The following is a 17,722-nucleotide window of genomic DNA, read 5'->3' as shown; positions in this document are numbered from 1 at the left end:
CACGCACCATCATGCTGGGGCTGGAGCTGTGCCTCAGCCACTCCCCACGTCCCAGCAGGGGCTGTGTCAGCACGACACCTCCATCCACCACGGTCTGGCCCCCAGTTCCCTGTGCTGAGTGAGGTTCAGGTTGAAGGTTTCAGGGAGGAGACAACTGGATGTCGTACCACTGTCCCTACAAACGTCCCCACCTGGAAAGCTCCTGAGGGGAGGGCGGGCCAGCGGGGAATGAGGCCCAAACCTCAGCAGAGTGCGGGGGGCCCCAACCTGGGTCTCAGCCTTGGTGGGGTCCCCCAGGTGTGTGACCAGCAGGTGACCCTGGGGGCCTCGCCAAGCCTCAGGAAGCCGCTGGGGTCGGTCTCAGCCAATAGGGTGGCCGAGAGCCAGGACAGAGCCTTCCAGAAGCCTGCGTGGGGCTTCCTGTCTCAGATGAGGCCTCTCACAAGACCGGCCAACCCACAGGGCACAAGGCGGCAGCGGGAGGAACTGAACCACAGGGCAGCAAGAGCCGGGGGACCACTGCCCTGCAGGCCTCCAAGCCCAAACCCCAGGGTCCAGCTGATGCCCACGTCATGCGGCCTCATGTGTCTGCCATCCCGGCGCCCCCACCCCGCCTCTGTGCGGAGGCCGTGTTCTGCTCTGCCCAGCGGGCCAGGCCTGCCCCTGAAGAACCAGCAACATTTCCGGAGCACTCGGCACCCTCAGGCCTCCTGCTGCTCCCCAAAGCCCTTGCCAGTTCGCACGCTGCCTGCTCTGGCAGAGGCGAGAGCCCCGCGGCTGCTGGGGCATCCAAATGGCCGCTGACCCTCACCCAGCCGCGGACGGCCTCCCCTGAGCCGATCCAAAGAGGCCCAGACCTCCAGCCCCGGGCGGCAGGTCGCAGGTCCGTGGGAGCAGCTGGGCTCTTCCAGACAGGTTCAGGAGACGGAGCCTGGAACCTTCTCTGCGCCGCTGACATGCACGGACGCCAGTGCCTCCACCAGGAGCTTGGCATGCTGAGCCCGGCCTGGTTTCCGCCTCAGCACCCGGGCCCAGCTCCCGAAGGCCCCACACCCCCTTCTTCCCGGCCCTGCCCCTCTTGCTAGGCAGAGCCAGAGAGGTCTCAGAGGATGGGGACGATGCCAGAGACACGGCAGGCTCCAGCAGCCAGCGCCAGTGCTCTCACAGGGGCTGTGTGTGCTGAGCTCCTCAGAAGCTCAAAATACGCCACAAGGTTGGGGTGACTATGGTCACATGACACACAAGGAGGAGGCACGGAGCGTGGAGGGTCCAGCCAGCACCATGAGGGGAAGGGGTGCTGGCCTCTCAGGCTCCGAGGGTGGCCAGGCAGCTGTGAAAGACCCAACTCCTCCTGCAGGTGAAGCCCCTGCAAGCTTCTGCCCCTTTGGCCCCTTCCTGTCTCCTGCAAACCCAGGCCCCCAGCGGACCCCCAGGTCACAGCCTCCAGGAGGGCTGCACGGACTGGGCCGCAACGATGCTAACCATTTATCCAGATGCCCTGAAACTGGAAGGGGGCCGGAGAAAGGCCAGAAAGGACGGGCAGGACTGAGGACAGGGACGCTGTCGGGGATGCCGGGGGCAGCCCTCTGGGCGCGCAGCCCGACGACAGACAGTGCTGGGGCAGCCCCGGGCCGCTGACCTGGGAAACCAAGGGGAGGGAGGCTGGGGGCTGTGGGGCAAGGGCGCCAGGGGCACGCACACGGGCCGGGACACTAACCAGAGGTCTCCTTTTCTTGACAGTAATTTTCCAGGATGTGATGACACACAGAGGAAAAATGTGAACCCATTCAGAGGTGGCCCCAACCTCAGAGTTTCCAGCGTCTCTGAGGGTTTGTGTTTTTCCCTCCCAGCCTCCCTCCCTCTCCGGTCTCGGCCTGGCCTGCCCCACCAGGGCTCCGGTGAGAGGAGTGTGGAGTTTCCCCTGGAGGCTCTGAGCTTAAATGAATCACTACGCCAGACACGGGCCAAACCTCCCGAGTTACTCAGCACCCCGGCCACCCTCCGAGGCAGGCGGCGGAGCACGTGGACGTCATCAAAGGCCTGGGACGTGCACAGCAGGAGAGGCCGTGCCAGGGCGAGAGGCAGGCCTGGGCATGGACGCAGGCTCCATGGAGACACCGCTGCGACCGACGTGGACAGGTGCTCACACAGGACGCAGGTGGGACTGCCTCTGAAGACACCACAAACTCCATGCCCAAATTTTACATCCAAAGCATGGGGAACACCCTCAGCACACATCCCGCCTGCACCAAGCAGAGGCCTCGGGCCTCGAATCCCACCCAGAGGAGACAGCGCCTCACCCAGGCTGAGCACAACATCCGCACCGATGTCCACAGTCTGAGCCTGCCAGCGAGCAGCCACACGGCTGGGGAGAGGCCAACAAGCAAGGCCCAAAGCAGGAATGTTTCAGTTTTGAGACAACGTCGTGCCCAGGCTGGAGTGCAGTGATGCAATCTCAGCTCACTGCAGCCTCGATCTGTCAGGTCAGGCAATCCTCCCGTCTCAGCCTCCCAAGTAGCTGGGGCTACAGGCACACACCACCACGCCCTGCTAATTTTTAAATTTTCTTTGTAGAGATGGGGTCTCGTTATGTTGTCCAGGCTGGTCTCAAACCCCTAGGCTCAAGTGATCCTCCCAGCTCGGCCTCCCAAAGTGCTGGGATTACAGGTGGGAGCCACTGTACCTGGCCAAGAAAAGTTCTATTAGGCCTCATGTTAGGGTGCGATGGCTCAAACCTGTAATCCCAGCACTTCGGGAGGCCAAGGCGGGCAGATCACTTAAGGTCAGGAGTTCAAGAGCAGGCTGGTCAACATGACGAAAACTCCATCTCTACTAAAAATACAAAAATTAGCCAGGTGTGGTGGTGGGCACCTGTAATCCCAGCTATTCAGGAGGCTGAGACACAAGAATCTCTTGAATCCAGGAGGTGGAGGTTGTAGTGAGCAGAGATCACACCACCACACTCCAGCCTGGGTGACACAGACAGACCCTGCCTCAAAAAAAAAAAAGTTCTTTTAAAAAGATGAAAACAGGCCGGGCGCGGTGGCTCACACCTGTAATCCTAGCAATTTGGGAGGCCAAAGCAGGCGGATCACCTGAGGTCAGGAGTTTGAGATCAGCCTGACAAACATGGTAAAACCCCAACTCTACTAAAAATACAAAAATTAGCTGGGTGTGGTGGTACACGCCTCTTACCCCAGCTACTCGGGAGGCTGAGGTAGCAGAATCACTTGAACCCAGAAGTGGAGCTTGCAGTGAGCTGAGATCACGCCATTGCACTCCAGCATGGGCGACAGAGTGTGATTCTGTCTCAAAAAATAAAAATAAAAATAAGGCCGGGCGCGATGGCTCATGCCTGTAATCCCAGCACTTTGGGATGCTGAGGCGAGCGGATGACAAGGTCAGGAGATCGAGACCATCCTGGTTAACATGATGAAACCCCATCCCTACTAAAAATACAAAAAAAACTAGCCGGGCGAGGTGGCAGGCGCCTGTAATCCCAGTTACTCGGGAGGCTGAGGCAGGAGAATGGCGTGAACCCAGGAGGCGGAGCTTGCAGTGAGCTGAGATTGCGCCACTGCACTCCAGCCTGGGCGACAGAGCGAGACTCCATCTCAAAAAAAAAAAAAAAAAAAAAAAGGCTGGGCATGGAGGCTCACGCCTGTAATCTCAGCACCTTGGGAGGCCGATGCAGGTGGGTCACCAGAGGTCAGGAGATCGAGACCAGCCTGACCAACATGGCAAAACCCCTTCTCTACAAAAAACACAAAAATTACAGGGGGCGGGCACCTGTAATCAATCCCAGCTACTTGGGAGGCTGAGGCAGGAGAATTACTTGAACTGGGAGGCAAAGGTGGCAGTGAGCTGAGATCATGCGATTGTCCTCCAGCCTGGGTGACAGCAGGAGACTCTGTCTCAAAAAAATAAATTAATTAAATAAAATAAATATGAAAAGATGAAAATATAAAGCATGACGTGCTCATGAGAAAAAAATCATTTTTTAATTTTAAAAAGAAAAATAGTTTAAAAGATGAAAATAGAGGCCAGGTGCAGTGGCTCACACCTGCAGTCCCAGCTACTCAGGAGGCTGAGATGGGAGGTCAAGACTGCTGTGAGCCGTAACTGCGCCCCTGCACTCCTGCCTGGGCAACAGAGCAAGACCCTGTTTCAAAAAAAAAAAAAAAAAAGAAAAGAAAAATAAGAACAGGATTCCGGGAGCCTGGGCTGACTGTGAGCCCGCCCGGAGCTGGGCACGTTACAGGGTGGCAGGCGTGTGTCACCGTGGATAAAGTGTACCAACACCCATGGAGAGGCAGGAGAAGCGGTTTGGCGAGGGGGCTCATCCGCGGGGTGGTCTGGAGGCTGCTCCTGGAGGAGCCAGGGAAGGGCTGACAGGGCCCCTGACCTGAGTTCCTGGAACAATCCCAACCAGGGGATCTTGGGTCCAGCAGGGAGGGGAGTCCAGGCCAGGAGGGGCCGGTGGGGTCTGCGCCCTGCAGCAGCCGACTCACCCAGCACGGAGCCCCCACACTCCCGGTTCTCCCCACAGCCCCAGTGGTGAGCACCCACCCCCACTCGCCGGGTTCCTCACTGAAACACAAGCGCCTGTCAGTCACCAGGCTTCTAAACAGCCGGGACCCACCTGCAACGTCGCTGACCCATCTGCCAGCCACGCTTCACGGCCATTCCAATCAAGGCCATAGGCTGCGCCTCTAGGGACAGCCTGGGCCCTGCCTCAGAGCCCACGGTTGTCCTCAGACACCCATGAGGCATAACAGGGACCCGGGCCACCCTGGCCACTGACTGGGCTGGCCGCAGCGGCAGCACGGGCAGGAGCCCCTGGCCCCTCTGAGGATGCCTACTGCCCAGGGACAACAGCACCTGCCCTGCCAGGCACACGGGGGTCCCAGGCAGGGTGTGTTCACCACACCCAGTGCATGACCCGCTCCAGACCCAGCCTCCTCACTGCTGGTTTACCCCCAAAACCCTGGGACAGGCTCCTCCCTGCCCCACGAGTCCCACACTGGCCGTTGGCCACAGAGGGCCAGGGGTGAGCAGGGGTGCTGAGGAAACCTCAGGCCCCGGCTCCAGGAGCAAGGTTCACCCCCGAGGCAGGAGGGGCAGGCAGGGCAGCAGCCGCCAGTCCATGCGGGCAGACCCAGCCTTTGATCAGGAGCGGCCCTTGTGCCAGCTGCCGGGAGGCCGAGTCGTGGGGGGTGTCTGCTGGGACTGGCGTCCCAGCCCAGCACAGGGCTGCAGGGCGGCCTCCCGGCCGGTGGAGTCACTTCAAAGACAGGGCCAGGGGGCGCCGGGCAGCCCCAGCCTCTCCCAGCGCCCGGTTCTGATCGCCAGTAAAACTACCTTCTAATAATTAATGCCTGACATCAAAGGCAGGAACCGCCCGGGTCTGTGAACCACCCCGGGCCTCGGCCGAGGACCTGCCTGTATTTTATCCTGTCTCTTTCTTCTGACTCTTTATTTAAATCCAAAAACCACACACAGGCAAAACATTAATGGGAAACTTGGAAACTCTTTCTGCTTACTAAAGTGCACCTTTGAAGTTCCCCAAAAAAGTTCTGTTTTGTTCCTTTCTCCCCTCCCCCCCAGCACTGAAAGGACCCAGCAGCGGCATGTGGCCGCGGGCCCTCTGCGTGTGCGGCTGGCAGCGACGGGAGGCGCGGGGCAGGCAGGACGCCCTCTGTCAGTCAGCTGCCTCAGTCCCAGATCAAAGGCCCTCAGCACGCTGCGCAGGCCAGGCACACGCTCCCTCCCCTGGACCTCGCCTGCCAGCCGGGACCCCACCCCAACAGCACCTCCCGACGGGCGAGCACGGGCGGGCACTGCTCTGGGCTGCGAGCCCCAGCTCCACACCCCACACTCTGCAGACAAGACCCGCCCTGGGCACGGAGGGAAGAAGGGGCTGAGGCCCACACCTCTAGAATGGGGGAACGTGACAGCCAGTGTCCCTCACACCGAGGGGTCCCCACAAGAGCAGGCCTAGAGGGGGTCACCCCTGCTCACCCAGAGCACACGAGTCTGTCTCCAGCCTGACTCTGGGTCGAGGGGCACAAGCGCTTCATGGGGACTCAGGTGTCACAGTGCAGAGTTCGGCAGAGTTCCCAGAGGGAGGACGGCGTGCCAACACCATCATAGTCCCAGAATGGACCCAACGCCCTCACTCCCCACTCCCCTGTCCCCTCAACAGGGACAGTCCCAGGACAGCCAGGGGGACAGAAAGCAGAGGGACTGGACCCTGACGCCGGAAGCCCCTACATCCAATGTGGTGCAGATGCCCGGCCTCTGCCCTCCCAGGTGTGTGGCCAGGAGGCAAGTGGGAGGCGTGAGGCTGCTTCACTCAGAAGTGGCCAGAGGAGGACGAAGCAAACTCCTGACCTCACCTGAGGTCCGGGACACGGAGCACGAGTGCCCAGGGCACAGCCCAGGCCAGGGCTATGTGCACAGAGCCCTCCTGGCCACTTGTTTTTTTTTTTTGTTTTTTGAGACAGAGTTTCACTCTGTCACCCAGGCTGGAATGCAGTAGTGTGATCTCAGCTCACTGCAACCTCTGCCTCCCGGGTTCAAGTGATTCTCCTGCCTCAGACTACCAATGAGCTGGGATTACAGGCGCCTGCCACCACGCCCAGCTAATTTTTGTATTTTTAGTGGAGACAGGGTTTTGCCATGTTGTCCAGGCTGGTCTCAAACTCCTGACCTCAGGTCATCTGCCCACCTCGGTCTCCCAAAGTGCTGTGAGCCACTGCGCCCGGCCCAGACACAAATATTTTAAATGTCCACAGGAGATGGAGGCATGGGGGCCTTCCAGGCCCACTAGGTCAGCAGGAGCTCAGGAAGCTCTGACCCAGCCTCTGTGCTATGGCTGGCAGCTGGCAGCCTGGCCCTCAGGGGACACAAGGGCTGCGAAACAGCCTCCTCCCATCCCTCACCGAGAGCTGCATGACAGTCCCCCAGTCTGCCTCTTTTGGCACAAAATCCATAAATGCCACGAACACCCTAGTTCTGCAGGTGAGGAGGCTAAGGAAGTCAGGTTCCAGCAGCCCAGGTGCAGGGCTCTGATGCAGGGTCAGGACAGGAACAAAGGAAAAGTCAGCCACAGGGCCAGGGACCCCACAGACACGAGGTCCCCACGGTGTGGGGGAGGCATGAGACAGAGGGTCAGGCCACAACCCCACACAGGCATGCTCGGAGGTCAGCACCTGGCCGCCTGCCTGCACACACTCCCTGCCGAGGGCCCAGTGCCCCAGTGGTGGGTGGAGTCTGCAGTGAGCAGTGACCATAACCTTCGGAGAATTTCCAGAACCCAGAAAAGAGAGGCCACTGCCCAGTTCCCTTGTGAGCCAGGTGAAATCTGATTCCCAAACTGGATGAAGACAGAGCAAGGAAAAAAGTCTGTCTCATTTACTAACACACAGGCACAAGCCAATAAAATAAAGCACACGGTCATCTCCATCAATGCTGAAAACACTGGAACGGTTCAACACCCACTTAAGATTGTTTTAAATGTCAGAAAGTTAGGAATAGTGACTTTCTCAGCTTGATAAAGACTTTTTATAGCACACATCATCCTTGGCAGAGAAACTACTAGTAATTCCTGTTACAATCAAGACAAGGAAGGATGTCCACTAAGATCGCCACTATCCAAAAGCACCAGAGGCCCAGTTGCTGCAACAAAGGAAGAAAAACGATGAGAGGACAAAGGGAAAGAGGTCTGCAGAGACCCCAACAGAAACCAAGACACCACTAGAACTAACAAGGAGTCAGTCAGTCAAAAATGTAACAGGAAGCATGATACTATCCATAATATTATAAAAAGTAACTTTCAGGCCGGTGAGGTGGCTCACAATTGTAATCCCAGAATTTTGGGTGGCTGAGATAAGAGGATTGCTTGAGCCCAGGAATTTGAGACCAGCCTGGGCAACAGAGGGAGACCTTGTCTTTATGAAAAATAAAAATAAATTAGGCTGGGCGCGATGGCTCATGCTCATAATCCCAGCACTTTGGGAGGCCGAGGCGGGTGGATCACCCGAGGCCAGGAGTTTGAGACTAGCCCGGCCAACATGGTGAAACCCCATCTCTTTTAAAAATACAAAAATTAGCCGGCATGATGGTGAGTGCCTGTAATCCCAGCTACCTGGGAGGCTGAGGCAGGAGAATCACTGGAACCCAGGAGGCGGAGATTGCAGTGAGCTGAGATCACACCACTGCACTGCAGCCTCGGCAACAGAGCAAGATTCCTCATCTCATAAATAAATATATATATATATTAGCCGGGTGTGGTGGCTCACACCTGTGGTCCCAGCTGCTTGGGAGGCTGAGGTGGGGGGATCACTTGAACCCAGGAGGCGGAGGTTGCAGTGAACTGAGATCCCACCCACTCCAGCCTGGGTGACAAAGCGAGATTCTGTCTCAAAAAAAAATAATAAAAAAATAAATAAATTAGCCCGGCATGGTGGTGTACAGCTGTGGTCCCAGCTACTTGGGAGGCTGAGGGGAGAGGATGGCTTGAGACCAGGAGGTCAAGGCTACAGTGAACCAAGATCACACCACTGTACTCCAGCCTGGGCCACAGAGCAAGACCCCCGTCTCAAAAAATTTAAAAAAATTTGTGCTTGGCCGGGCGCGGTGGCTCAAGCCTGTAATCCCAGCACTTTGGGAGGCCGAGACGGGTGGATCACGAGGTCAGAAGATCGAGACCATCCTGGCGAACACGGTGAAACCCCGTCTCTACTAAAAAATACAAAAAAAACTAGCCGGGCGAGGTGGCGGGCGCCTGTAGTCCCAGTTACTTGGGAGGCTGAGGCCGGAGAATGGCGTGAACCCGGGAGGCGGAGCTTGCAGTGAGCTGAGATCCGGCCACTGCACTCCAGCCCGGGCGACAGAGCGAGACTCCGTCTCAAAAAAAAAAAAAAAAAAAAAAAAATTTGTGCCACTGAATGGCACCCTCTTGAACCAGCCCCCTTGTAGGCGTTTTGGAAAAAGAACACCCACGTGTGTGGCCGTGTCTGTCACTGGTGGCTCCTCCTCCCTCCAATTCCAGCACTCCCACGCCTGTCCTCCCGCAAACTGTTCTCGGACCTCGCATCCAGCTCTGTAAGTGCGGGGCGGCCACTCTCCCAGCCTGCGTGGGGCCTCGAGGGCATCAGGGTTGGCTCTGGGCCCTTCTCAGGACACTCTGAGGTTTGGGGATCACCTGGTGGCTTTGTGGACGTGTGGGGGGAGCGCAGGTGGGGTCCCTAACCTTCCCCACACACCAAGGGAGCAGAAGACAAGCTTAGCATCCATGCTGCCAGCCTGAGTGCTAACCAGCAGCAATGCGTGGCCACAGGGACAGGCCCTACCCTGTCCTGAGCAGCAGCAGGCAATCAGGGGCTGGGCTTTGGGAGGAAGACCCAGCACCTCCGGGAACAAGCCCAAGGAGGAGAGGAGCCTAGGATGTTCCAAGAGCCCAAGGAACTTCCTGGGGAATCCGCAGTGATGCCTTCACTCCCACGGGGTGGACGGGTTTCGCGGTATTTCTGAAGGCGCCATCGCCCAGTTGAGTCCCAGGAAGGCGGAACCCACACGAGTCTCCCGGCGAGGACGCCCACCAAGCCGCACCTCCAAGGAAGCCCACGGGGACACTGGGAAGGCAACTGGACGGCTCGGGGCTCCAGAGGGAAAATTCCACATCAGCTTCCAGGCAGGAGTTGATGGATGGGTGACCCATGCCACATGCTCCCCCTCTGAGCTCTGACGTGGCTGCAGTGGGCCAGGGAGGGGCCCTGCAAGCCCAGCTTGACCCAAAACACCAGAGACAGCCCTGGAGGCTGACAGCCAGTGGGCAGCACAGGGAAGGAGGAGGCGGACACTGGTGACGGGCAGAACCCCCAGGCACACAAGGCTCCGCACGATCAGCGTGATCCAAACGTGGGGCCAGCGGGCGCGGTGGCTCACGCCTGCGATCACAGCACTGTGGGGGGCCGAGGCGGGCAGATCACCTGAGGTCAGGAGTTCGAGACCAGACTGGCCGACATGGTGAAACCCCATCACTACTAAAAATACAAAAATTAGCCATGCATGGTGACAGGTGCCTGTAATCCCAGCTACTCCGGAGGCTGAGGCAAGAGAATCGCTTGAACCCAGGAGGTGGAGGTTGCAGTGAGCCGAGATCGCACTACTGCACTCCAGCCTGGGTGACAGAGCGAGACTCTGTTTCGAAAAAACGAAAAAAAGGCAAGGCGTGGTGGCTCATACCTGTAATCCCAACACTTTGGGAGGCTGAGGTGGGTGGATCACCTAAGGTCAGGAGTTTGAGACCAGCCTGGTCAACATGGTGAAACCATGTCTCTAGTAAAAATACAAAAATTAGCTGAGCATAGTGGCACACACCTGTAGTCCCAGCTACTCGGGAGGCTGAGGAAGGAGAATCACTTGGACCCGGGAGGTGGAGGTTGCAGTGAGCTGAAAGTGTGCCACTACACTCCAGCCTGGGCGACAAGAGCGAAACTCCATCTCAAAAAAAAAAAAAAAAAAGTGGGTGCCTCAGTAATGGGGGTTTAAAACCAGAAAAAAGGGCTGGAGGCGGTGGCTCACGCCTGTAATCTCAGCAGTTTGGGAGGCCAAGGTGGGCGGATCGTGAGGTCAAGAGATTGAGACCATCCTGGCCAACATGGTGAAACCCTGTCTGTACTAAAAACACAAAAAAATTAGCTGGGCATGGTGGTGCGCACCTGTAGTCCCAGCTACTCAGGAGGCTGAGGTAGGAGAATCACTTGAACCTGGGAGGTGGAAGTTGGGTTGCTGTGAGCCGAGATCGTGCCACTGCACTCCCACCTGGTGATAGAGTTAGACTCTGTCTCAAAAAAAAAAAAAAAAAAAAATCACCTCCCTGAGAGCTAAGAACAAGCCCAGACCCTGCTCAGGTCGGAGGATTCCAAGCCAGGCTGAAGACTGGCTGATGCGTCCACCAACGGCCCCACAACTCACCCTTTCCCCGGCCATGACCCGGAGGTTACCGCCCCTTTTCTGGAGATTTCTGAATACCCCACCTCTGAACGTGCACGTAGTTAAGAGTGGATGTAAATGTGACCGCGGCCATGCCCTGAGCTGCTGCCCTCCACGCACCACCCCAGGGCAGCCCACTCTGTGCCCTGTCACGGAGCCAACACGGAGCTGACATGGTTCCCGCCTCGTCATGGAGCCAACACGGTCTCATCCCGGAGCGGACACAGCCTCGTCCTGGAGCAGACACGGCCTCATGCGGGACCAGACACAGCCACCGTCTCAGTAAAGCTACTTTCTCTACCACCTGCCTACCCCTGAATCCCTTCCTGGGCAAAGCCAGAACCCTCCTGGCCGGAGCCCCACTTTCGGGTTCCTCTGCCCTGCATCACTGCCATGCCACCAGGCTGACCAGCTAAAGCCATGCAGGGCTACCATGTCAGGAGAAAGGACACCCCCAAGTCCCAAGGCCCAGGGCCCCTTTTACCAGCTCCGGCTCCCGCTCCTGCTCCTGCTGGGGATCCTGGCCCGACTTGGACTTCTTTGGCTTGGAGGGGCCTCCGGGGCTGGAGAGGGACTTCGGCAACGTGACTGAAGATGATGTCAGAGGCCTCGTGGGCCCAGGAGGGCCCCCCAGTCTCTGTCCCCCGCCTGAGAAAGGAACAAAGGGGGCAGGTGCGGGCGCCCTCGTGCTCTGCTTCTCCTGAGTGTCCTCGCAGCAGGGCCCTGAGGTGTCCACATCCTCCCAACGGCCCAGGTCGCCGCGGCTGAGCTCCCCAGATTCCAAGGGAAGTGAAGTGCTGGCGGCCGCCTGGCCAGCCGACACCGACGACACCGAGGAGCCCAGGCTTCCTGGGGTCTTGTCCACAGGGTCGCAGCACTTCATGACAAACCTGAGTGGGGCCAGAGGACAAGGGAAGCACCTTGTGGCGGCCCTGCCTGCCGCCTGCCCCGGCTCACCCCCTCCCACCCCCGGCTCACCCCCTCCCACCCCCGCCTCACCCCCTCCCACCCCCGCCTCACCCACTCCCGCCCCCAGCTCACCCTCTCCCGCCCCCTCCCACCCCATGCACCCTCCCAAGATCCACCTCCCCTCTGGGGGACACAGAGATGAGGCCAGCGCAGCCCGGCCCCCACGCCCACAGGCAGGCAGAGGCCGCCAGGCACCCTCCACGACGAGGGCCTGGGTACACCTTCTCCCCACTTGCCACGTGTCCTTTCTCCTTTCCTTTGAGACCACTTTTTTTTTTTTTTTTTGAGACGGAGTCTCGCTCTGTCACCCAGGCTGGAGTGCAGTGGCCGGATCTCAGCTCACTGCAAGCTCCGCCTCCCGGGTTCACGCCATTCTCCTGCCTCAGCCTCCCGAGTAGCCGGGACTACAGGCGCCACCACCTCGCCCGGCTAGTTTTTTGTATTTTTTTAGTAGAGACGGGATTTCACCGTGTTAGCCAGGATGGTCTCGATCTGCTGACCTCGTGATCCGCCCGTCTCGGCCTCCCAAAGCGCTGGGATTACAGGCTTGAGCCACCGTGCCCGGCCGAGCCCACTTTTTGTAGCTAAATAGACCCCTCGGCCCCAGCGGCACCGCCCTTACCTGATGGTGGCGCTGCCCCCGGTCAGGCCCAGCGACTGCAGCGTCGTGCCCCGCAGGGCGGCTTCACCCATCACCTGTGGGAGAAGCAGCCAGGACAGGTGGGCCTCGCACTGGGACCCCAGATCCCAGGGAAACCCTCCGGGCTCTGGCTCCAGGCACCACATCACCTCTGGGCACTGGCATCACCAGGACCACAGGCCACATGCCCTCTCCGGCCTCCGTCCTACCCACTCCCACATCTGGCCCCTGCCGGTCCACACCCTCCGCAAGGCCCAGCTTCAGTCTGGTCTGCAGCCGGGGCAGGACCTGCTGCCCATGCCTGAGCGAGTCTCCCCCAGCCTGGTCTCCGCAGCTGGGACCCAAGCTCACTGAGGCCTGGACTGGCAGAGCTGGGCTGCAAGGAGGAGGCCCTGGAACCAGGACCCCCTGCCCGGAGCGGGAGAGGCAGGAACGTGCTGTCACCCACGGGGGCAGGGAGGAGGCCTGGGCAAGACACGCACATCTGTGACTGAGCCGGCCGGGCCTCTGGGCCAGGGTCACCCCGGCTCCATGATGCTTGCCAGCCCTCCCTAGGCCCAGTCCCTGCCGGGAGCCCTCCCCCATCTGGTGGGTGGAGGTCAGGCCAGCAGCATCCACTCTTCAAAAGCCTCTGAGTGGGCCCCAAAATCACAACACACGGCTTCACAGGCTCTGGTGTCTGGCCAGGGCGAGACCCACCCCACGGCCGCCTCCCCCATGGGTCACAGCGGCCCAGCTGCCTCGGGACACTGCCCCACCCTCCTCCGACTCTCCTGCTCTCAGGGCATTCCTGGGGCTCGGCTTGGGGTGGGCAGGGCTTGGGCCTGGCTGGCTACGTCCCACATGCTAGCTCTGACCTGTGAGGAAGGTGTGGAGAAGCTGCCTCCAGCAAGGGCAGAGTCAAGGGCCCAGCACGAAAGCCAAAGGGTGTAAGGGTCCCCAGGGACCCCAGCCTCAGGCCAGTGCTGGGCCTGGGTCCTGAGCCCCGTGGCTGTCCCCTCGAGGGAGGACATAGACCTGAGCCCCTCTCACAGCCCTGGCCGGGGAGCTTCCAACTAGGGATAAATGGGGGGAGTGTCCCGTCCACACCAGGGCCCCCCAGGGCTCCCCCGGGACAGTGCCCCCCACCGCAGCAAAGGGCACTCAGCCAGGGTGGAAACAAAAGGCCCCTGTGAGGCCAGGGACGAGCGCTAGGAGGGTCCCGCCACGGCGGGCTTTGCTTGCGCCACGCCACACTCGGTTTTGAAAATGATCAAAACACCGAGCTAAGCAAATATTTATTAAATGAAACCACTTTTGTAACTCCTGGGCTTTGAGAGAAGCTGAAAAAACAAACAGGGCGCCGAGGGAGGTTTCGGGGCAGCCCGGGCTCCGAGGGCCGGCCACTCCCTCTTTTTCCATGAAACACGTCGTGCTTTCAAGAGCCCAAGTCTCTCGCCACTGCCCCGAGACGGCTGCGGGAGAGCGGATTTTCCAGCTGGGAAGTGGGCTGAGAGTGAGTGAGGACTGGGTGGGCAAGAGTGGGCCGCCTACCTCGTCCCTCGTGTACACGCAGACTGGGGTGGCCCCGCTGGGGTGCTGCAGGCACTCCCTGGGAGGAGAGGAAAGAAACCATCAGGTACCCCAGGGCACCTCAGCCAGTGCCACGGAGGCCCGGGGCAGGAGACTCAGAAAGCAAAGGTGTGGGGCCCTCACCCACCCCTTACCCAGAACAGCGTCCCAGGCCGAGGCCACAGCCCTCAGCCCAGGCCCCCACTGTGCCCCACAAGTACCGGGAGGAGACACCTGACAGCTGGAGGCACTCCCAAGGAGCATGGCCTGCGGTGCGTGGCCTGGGGGCTCCCCCCACCTCCAGTCTTGGGGCTGATGGCAGGACATGAAGCCGCCGATACGGCCCAGGGACCACACGGGAGGGACAAGCAGCGCTGGCTCCGGAATGTGGCTCATGGCCACCTTCACTCAGAAGCCTGAGCGTGAGGGTCCCAAGGTCTGGGCTTTCATCTAAAGCCACCCGCTAAGAGGAGGTGCCCCTGTCTCCACTGCCTGCTGTCCTCCCTCAGTGCCGACGCCTGATGTCACCAAAGCATGGGGGGAGGGGTGCTGCACTCCGCTCACGCCCGCTTGCCCGTGGCCGGGGAGGCCGTACTTGTAAGTCCATGTCGGACTCTGCCACCAGTGTCTTTCTGAGCCTTGCCCCCCAGGAGACACAGCTGGACCCGTGCATAAGTGGGCGTGCATATGCAGCATGCTCCCACACAGGCCTGATGTGCACAGCAGCCTGGGAGATAGGCGTATCCCACCACATACAGCCCCAGAGCACGTGAACTGCTGGCGGCACCTGCTGCATAACGGGGGCTCGCCTGTGTTTCCAACTCCCCACCGTGAATTCCTCCCCACTGAGAAAAACAAAAGCCTGTCTCAGGCCTTCCTCGGAGACGCCCCTGATCAGTCCCTCTCCAGGGAGGGGAATCCGAGAGGAGGGGGCAGGTGGCCGGAGCCTAGGCAAAGGGGAGGCCAGGGTTGGCCTCAGGTCAGGCAGGTGCCCTGCCGGACCCTATGGCCAGTGTGGCTTGCAGGGGCTCAGGTGGGACAGGAAGACACCTGTCTTCAGGTCAGGTGGTGACCAGAACACAGGGCATAAAGATAAGGTGAGAGCTGGGCTGGAAACTGCTTACAGCAACACCCTGGGATGGAAGGGTCAGAGGACAGAGTGTCTGCAGTGTCCAGGTCGAGACACCCATGCACGTACATGCACAGAGCGGGCTCCTGGGACAGGAGCTGTCAGCCTCCGCCTGAACCCACCTGCGTGCTTATAGGGCCACAGGGGCCCATCATGGGCCCACCGTGCACTCGCCATGCTCCTGACCCTGGGATCTGCTGACCTACTCGAAAGGGCAGGACTCAGCCGGGCACAGTGGCTCCCGCCTGTAATCCCAGCACTTTGCGGGGCTGAGAAGGGCGGATCACGAGGTCAGGAGATCGAGACCATCCTGGCTAACATGGTGAAACCCTGTCTCTACTAAAAATACAAACAATTGGGCCGGGCGCGGTGGCTCAAGCCTGTAATCCCAGCACTTTGGGAGGCCGAGACGGGCGGATCATGAGGTCAGGAGATCGAGACCATCCTGGCTAACACGGTGAAACCCCGTCTCTACTAAAAATACAAGAAAATTAGCCGGGCGAGGTGGCGGGCGCCTGTAGTCCCAGCTACTCTGGAGGCTGAGGCAGGAGAATGGCGTGAACCCAGAGGGGCGGAGCTTGCAGTGAGCCGAGATCGCGCTACTGCACTCCAGCCTGGGGCACAGAGCAAGACTCCGTCTCAAAAAAAAAAAAAAATGGTCAGGACTCGCCTCCGTGAAATGGGAACAGACCAAGCAGAAAAGTCAGAGGTGCCACACCCAGGACAGGCCCAGCCCCGCCACCTGGGGACTCGGCCATGTGTGTGGGTTTGACGTGTTTTCTTTTGTTTCGTGGCCTCTATTTTTCATGTCCTCACTCCTAGGGGAGGGGCATCCCTTCCCCACCCCAGCCCCAACTCTGACAGCCTGGTCTGGCTGCAGAGGCCCCACAGGGCCGTGAACTTAGCCCCATGCTCTCCCTGGACCCACTGCCTACAATGAAGCCCCTTCCCCGATGGCCTCTGGCCTGTGGAGCGCGTGCGCACCACGCACATGGCGGATGTCCTCTGCACACAGGCTGGGACACGCTCGCTGAGCTCCCATCCCACAGAAAAGCCAACAAAGGGCCTCGGATTTGCCTTCCCTCCAAATGGCTGGAGACTCGGCCCAGAGGCCCTGAGACCCAGGGCTCAGGAAAACACAAGGCCCCAAAATGCACGGAGCAGAGCCTGGACAGAGGCGGAGCGAGGCCTCAAGGAAGCACAGCCCCCAGGGCCAGGAAGGGGAACGGGGAGGGCAGAGGGTCCCGGCTCCCTAGCAGGATAGGGATGGCCAGGGGCCGGAGACGGCCACGAGGCCACTTATCTATGGCTGGGAAGCACTGGACCGTGTGGTGGCCGGAGTCCCAACTCAGTCCTTCCCCGGCACCGACCGCCAGCTTGGGGACCTCAAATCACAAACAGGGACAGAGCACAGCAGCGTGACATCAAACGCCAGCCGGGCTTTGATGTGCGGCTCCTCCAGAGGGATCAGATTCCCTCGTGCGGGATCTGAGGGAGCGGCTTGTGAACACGTTGTGTGGCGGCCAGCCGAGGGGAGGGGCGGCCGGCAATCGGTTCCAGACCTTCTGCGCCGGCCCAGCGCGCAGGACGACATGGCCCGGGGGAAATTCCAGCGCCCGAGGAGACAGAGCCCCCTGTGCCTGGCGAAGCCACCCCCGCCTGCCCCCTACACAGACCTCTGCAAGGCCCAATGCCTGCAAGGGCAAGACCCAGGGCCTCCCGGGGACCCTAGGCCAGGCCAAGCCACCAGACACCACGCTCCGAAGCCAGAAATGCAAGACAGGGTGCTGTTGGGCGCGTCCGCGGGTGCCTGCTCGCAGCGGGGTACTGGCACACTCTCACGCACTCTGCAGCTCTGCAGCCAGCAGAGCTCCCCGCTTGGCCAGGGCCAGAAGCCAGCAGGACGGCCAGGAGGGCAGACACGCCCCTGCTGCTGGCTTCGCCGGCATATTCTTTATGCACCACAAACCCCGCCCCGGTGGGGCCCTGCTCCGGCAAGGCGCGGCTGTGTGCTGGGGACAAGGCAGTGAGTCTGGAGCCCTCCGTGTTCATGTCCTGTCTGGGTCTGACAAAGCTGGGTGCAAACACAGGTGCTGACGAGAGCCTAGGCAGCAGCACGCGCCCTGCCGGGAACAGAAGGCCGCAGAGCTGTGGCTGCAGGCCAGGAGCCACTCGGCTCGGGGAGGCCCGCAGAGGGCACCACCCACCACACGACAGCCCAGCCGAGAAGTGGGCTGGACAGAGCCTGGGAGAGCCTCAGGGGAAGGCAGCCTCCGGCCGTCCCAACCCAGCCAGGTCCGGACAGGGATGGACAAGGATGAACAGGGATGAACAGGGACGGACAGGGATGGACAGGGATGGGCCCCAGAGCTCTGAGCTGGCCTGGCAGCATGCATAGACCCACCCTGAGTGTGGCCACAGCCAGTGCTCCA

General features: G+C 60.2%; 1 protein-coding gene across 1 annotated transcript in view; it reads right to left on the bottom strand.

Annotated features, from left to right (window-relative positions):
• ASPSCR1 (ASPSCR1, UBX domain containing tether for SLC2A4) overlaps positions 1–17,722 on the bottom strand; it is a 43,582-nt gene that overhangs the window by 11,550 nt on the left and 14,310 nt on the right. The window contains exons 5-7 of the mRNA XM_025363230.1: positions 14,144–14,201; positions 12,593–12,666; positions 11,486–11,891 (exon numbers count right to left, since the gene is read on the bottom strand). Coding sequence (XP_025219015.1) covers positions 11,486–11,891; positions 12,593–12,666; positions 14,144–14,201 — 538 coding nt within the window. The remainder of the gene's footprint in view (positions 1–11,485; positions 11,892–12,592; positions 12,667–14,143; positions 14,202–17,722) is intronic.

The sequence above is a fragment of the Theropithecus gelada genome, chromosome 16, assembly GCF_003255815.1.
Source record: "Theropithecus gelada isolate Dixy chromosome 16, Tgel_1.0, whole genome shotgun sequence".
Taxonomy (NCBI): Eukaryota; Metazoa; Chordata; class Mammalia; order Primates; family Cercopithecidae; genus Theropithecus; species Theropithecus gelada.
This window is presented reverse-complemented; position numbering and strand designations above follow the sequence as displayed.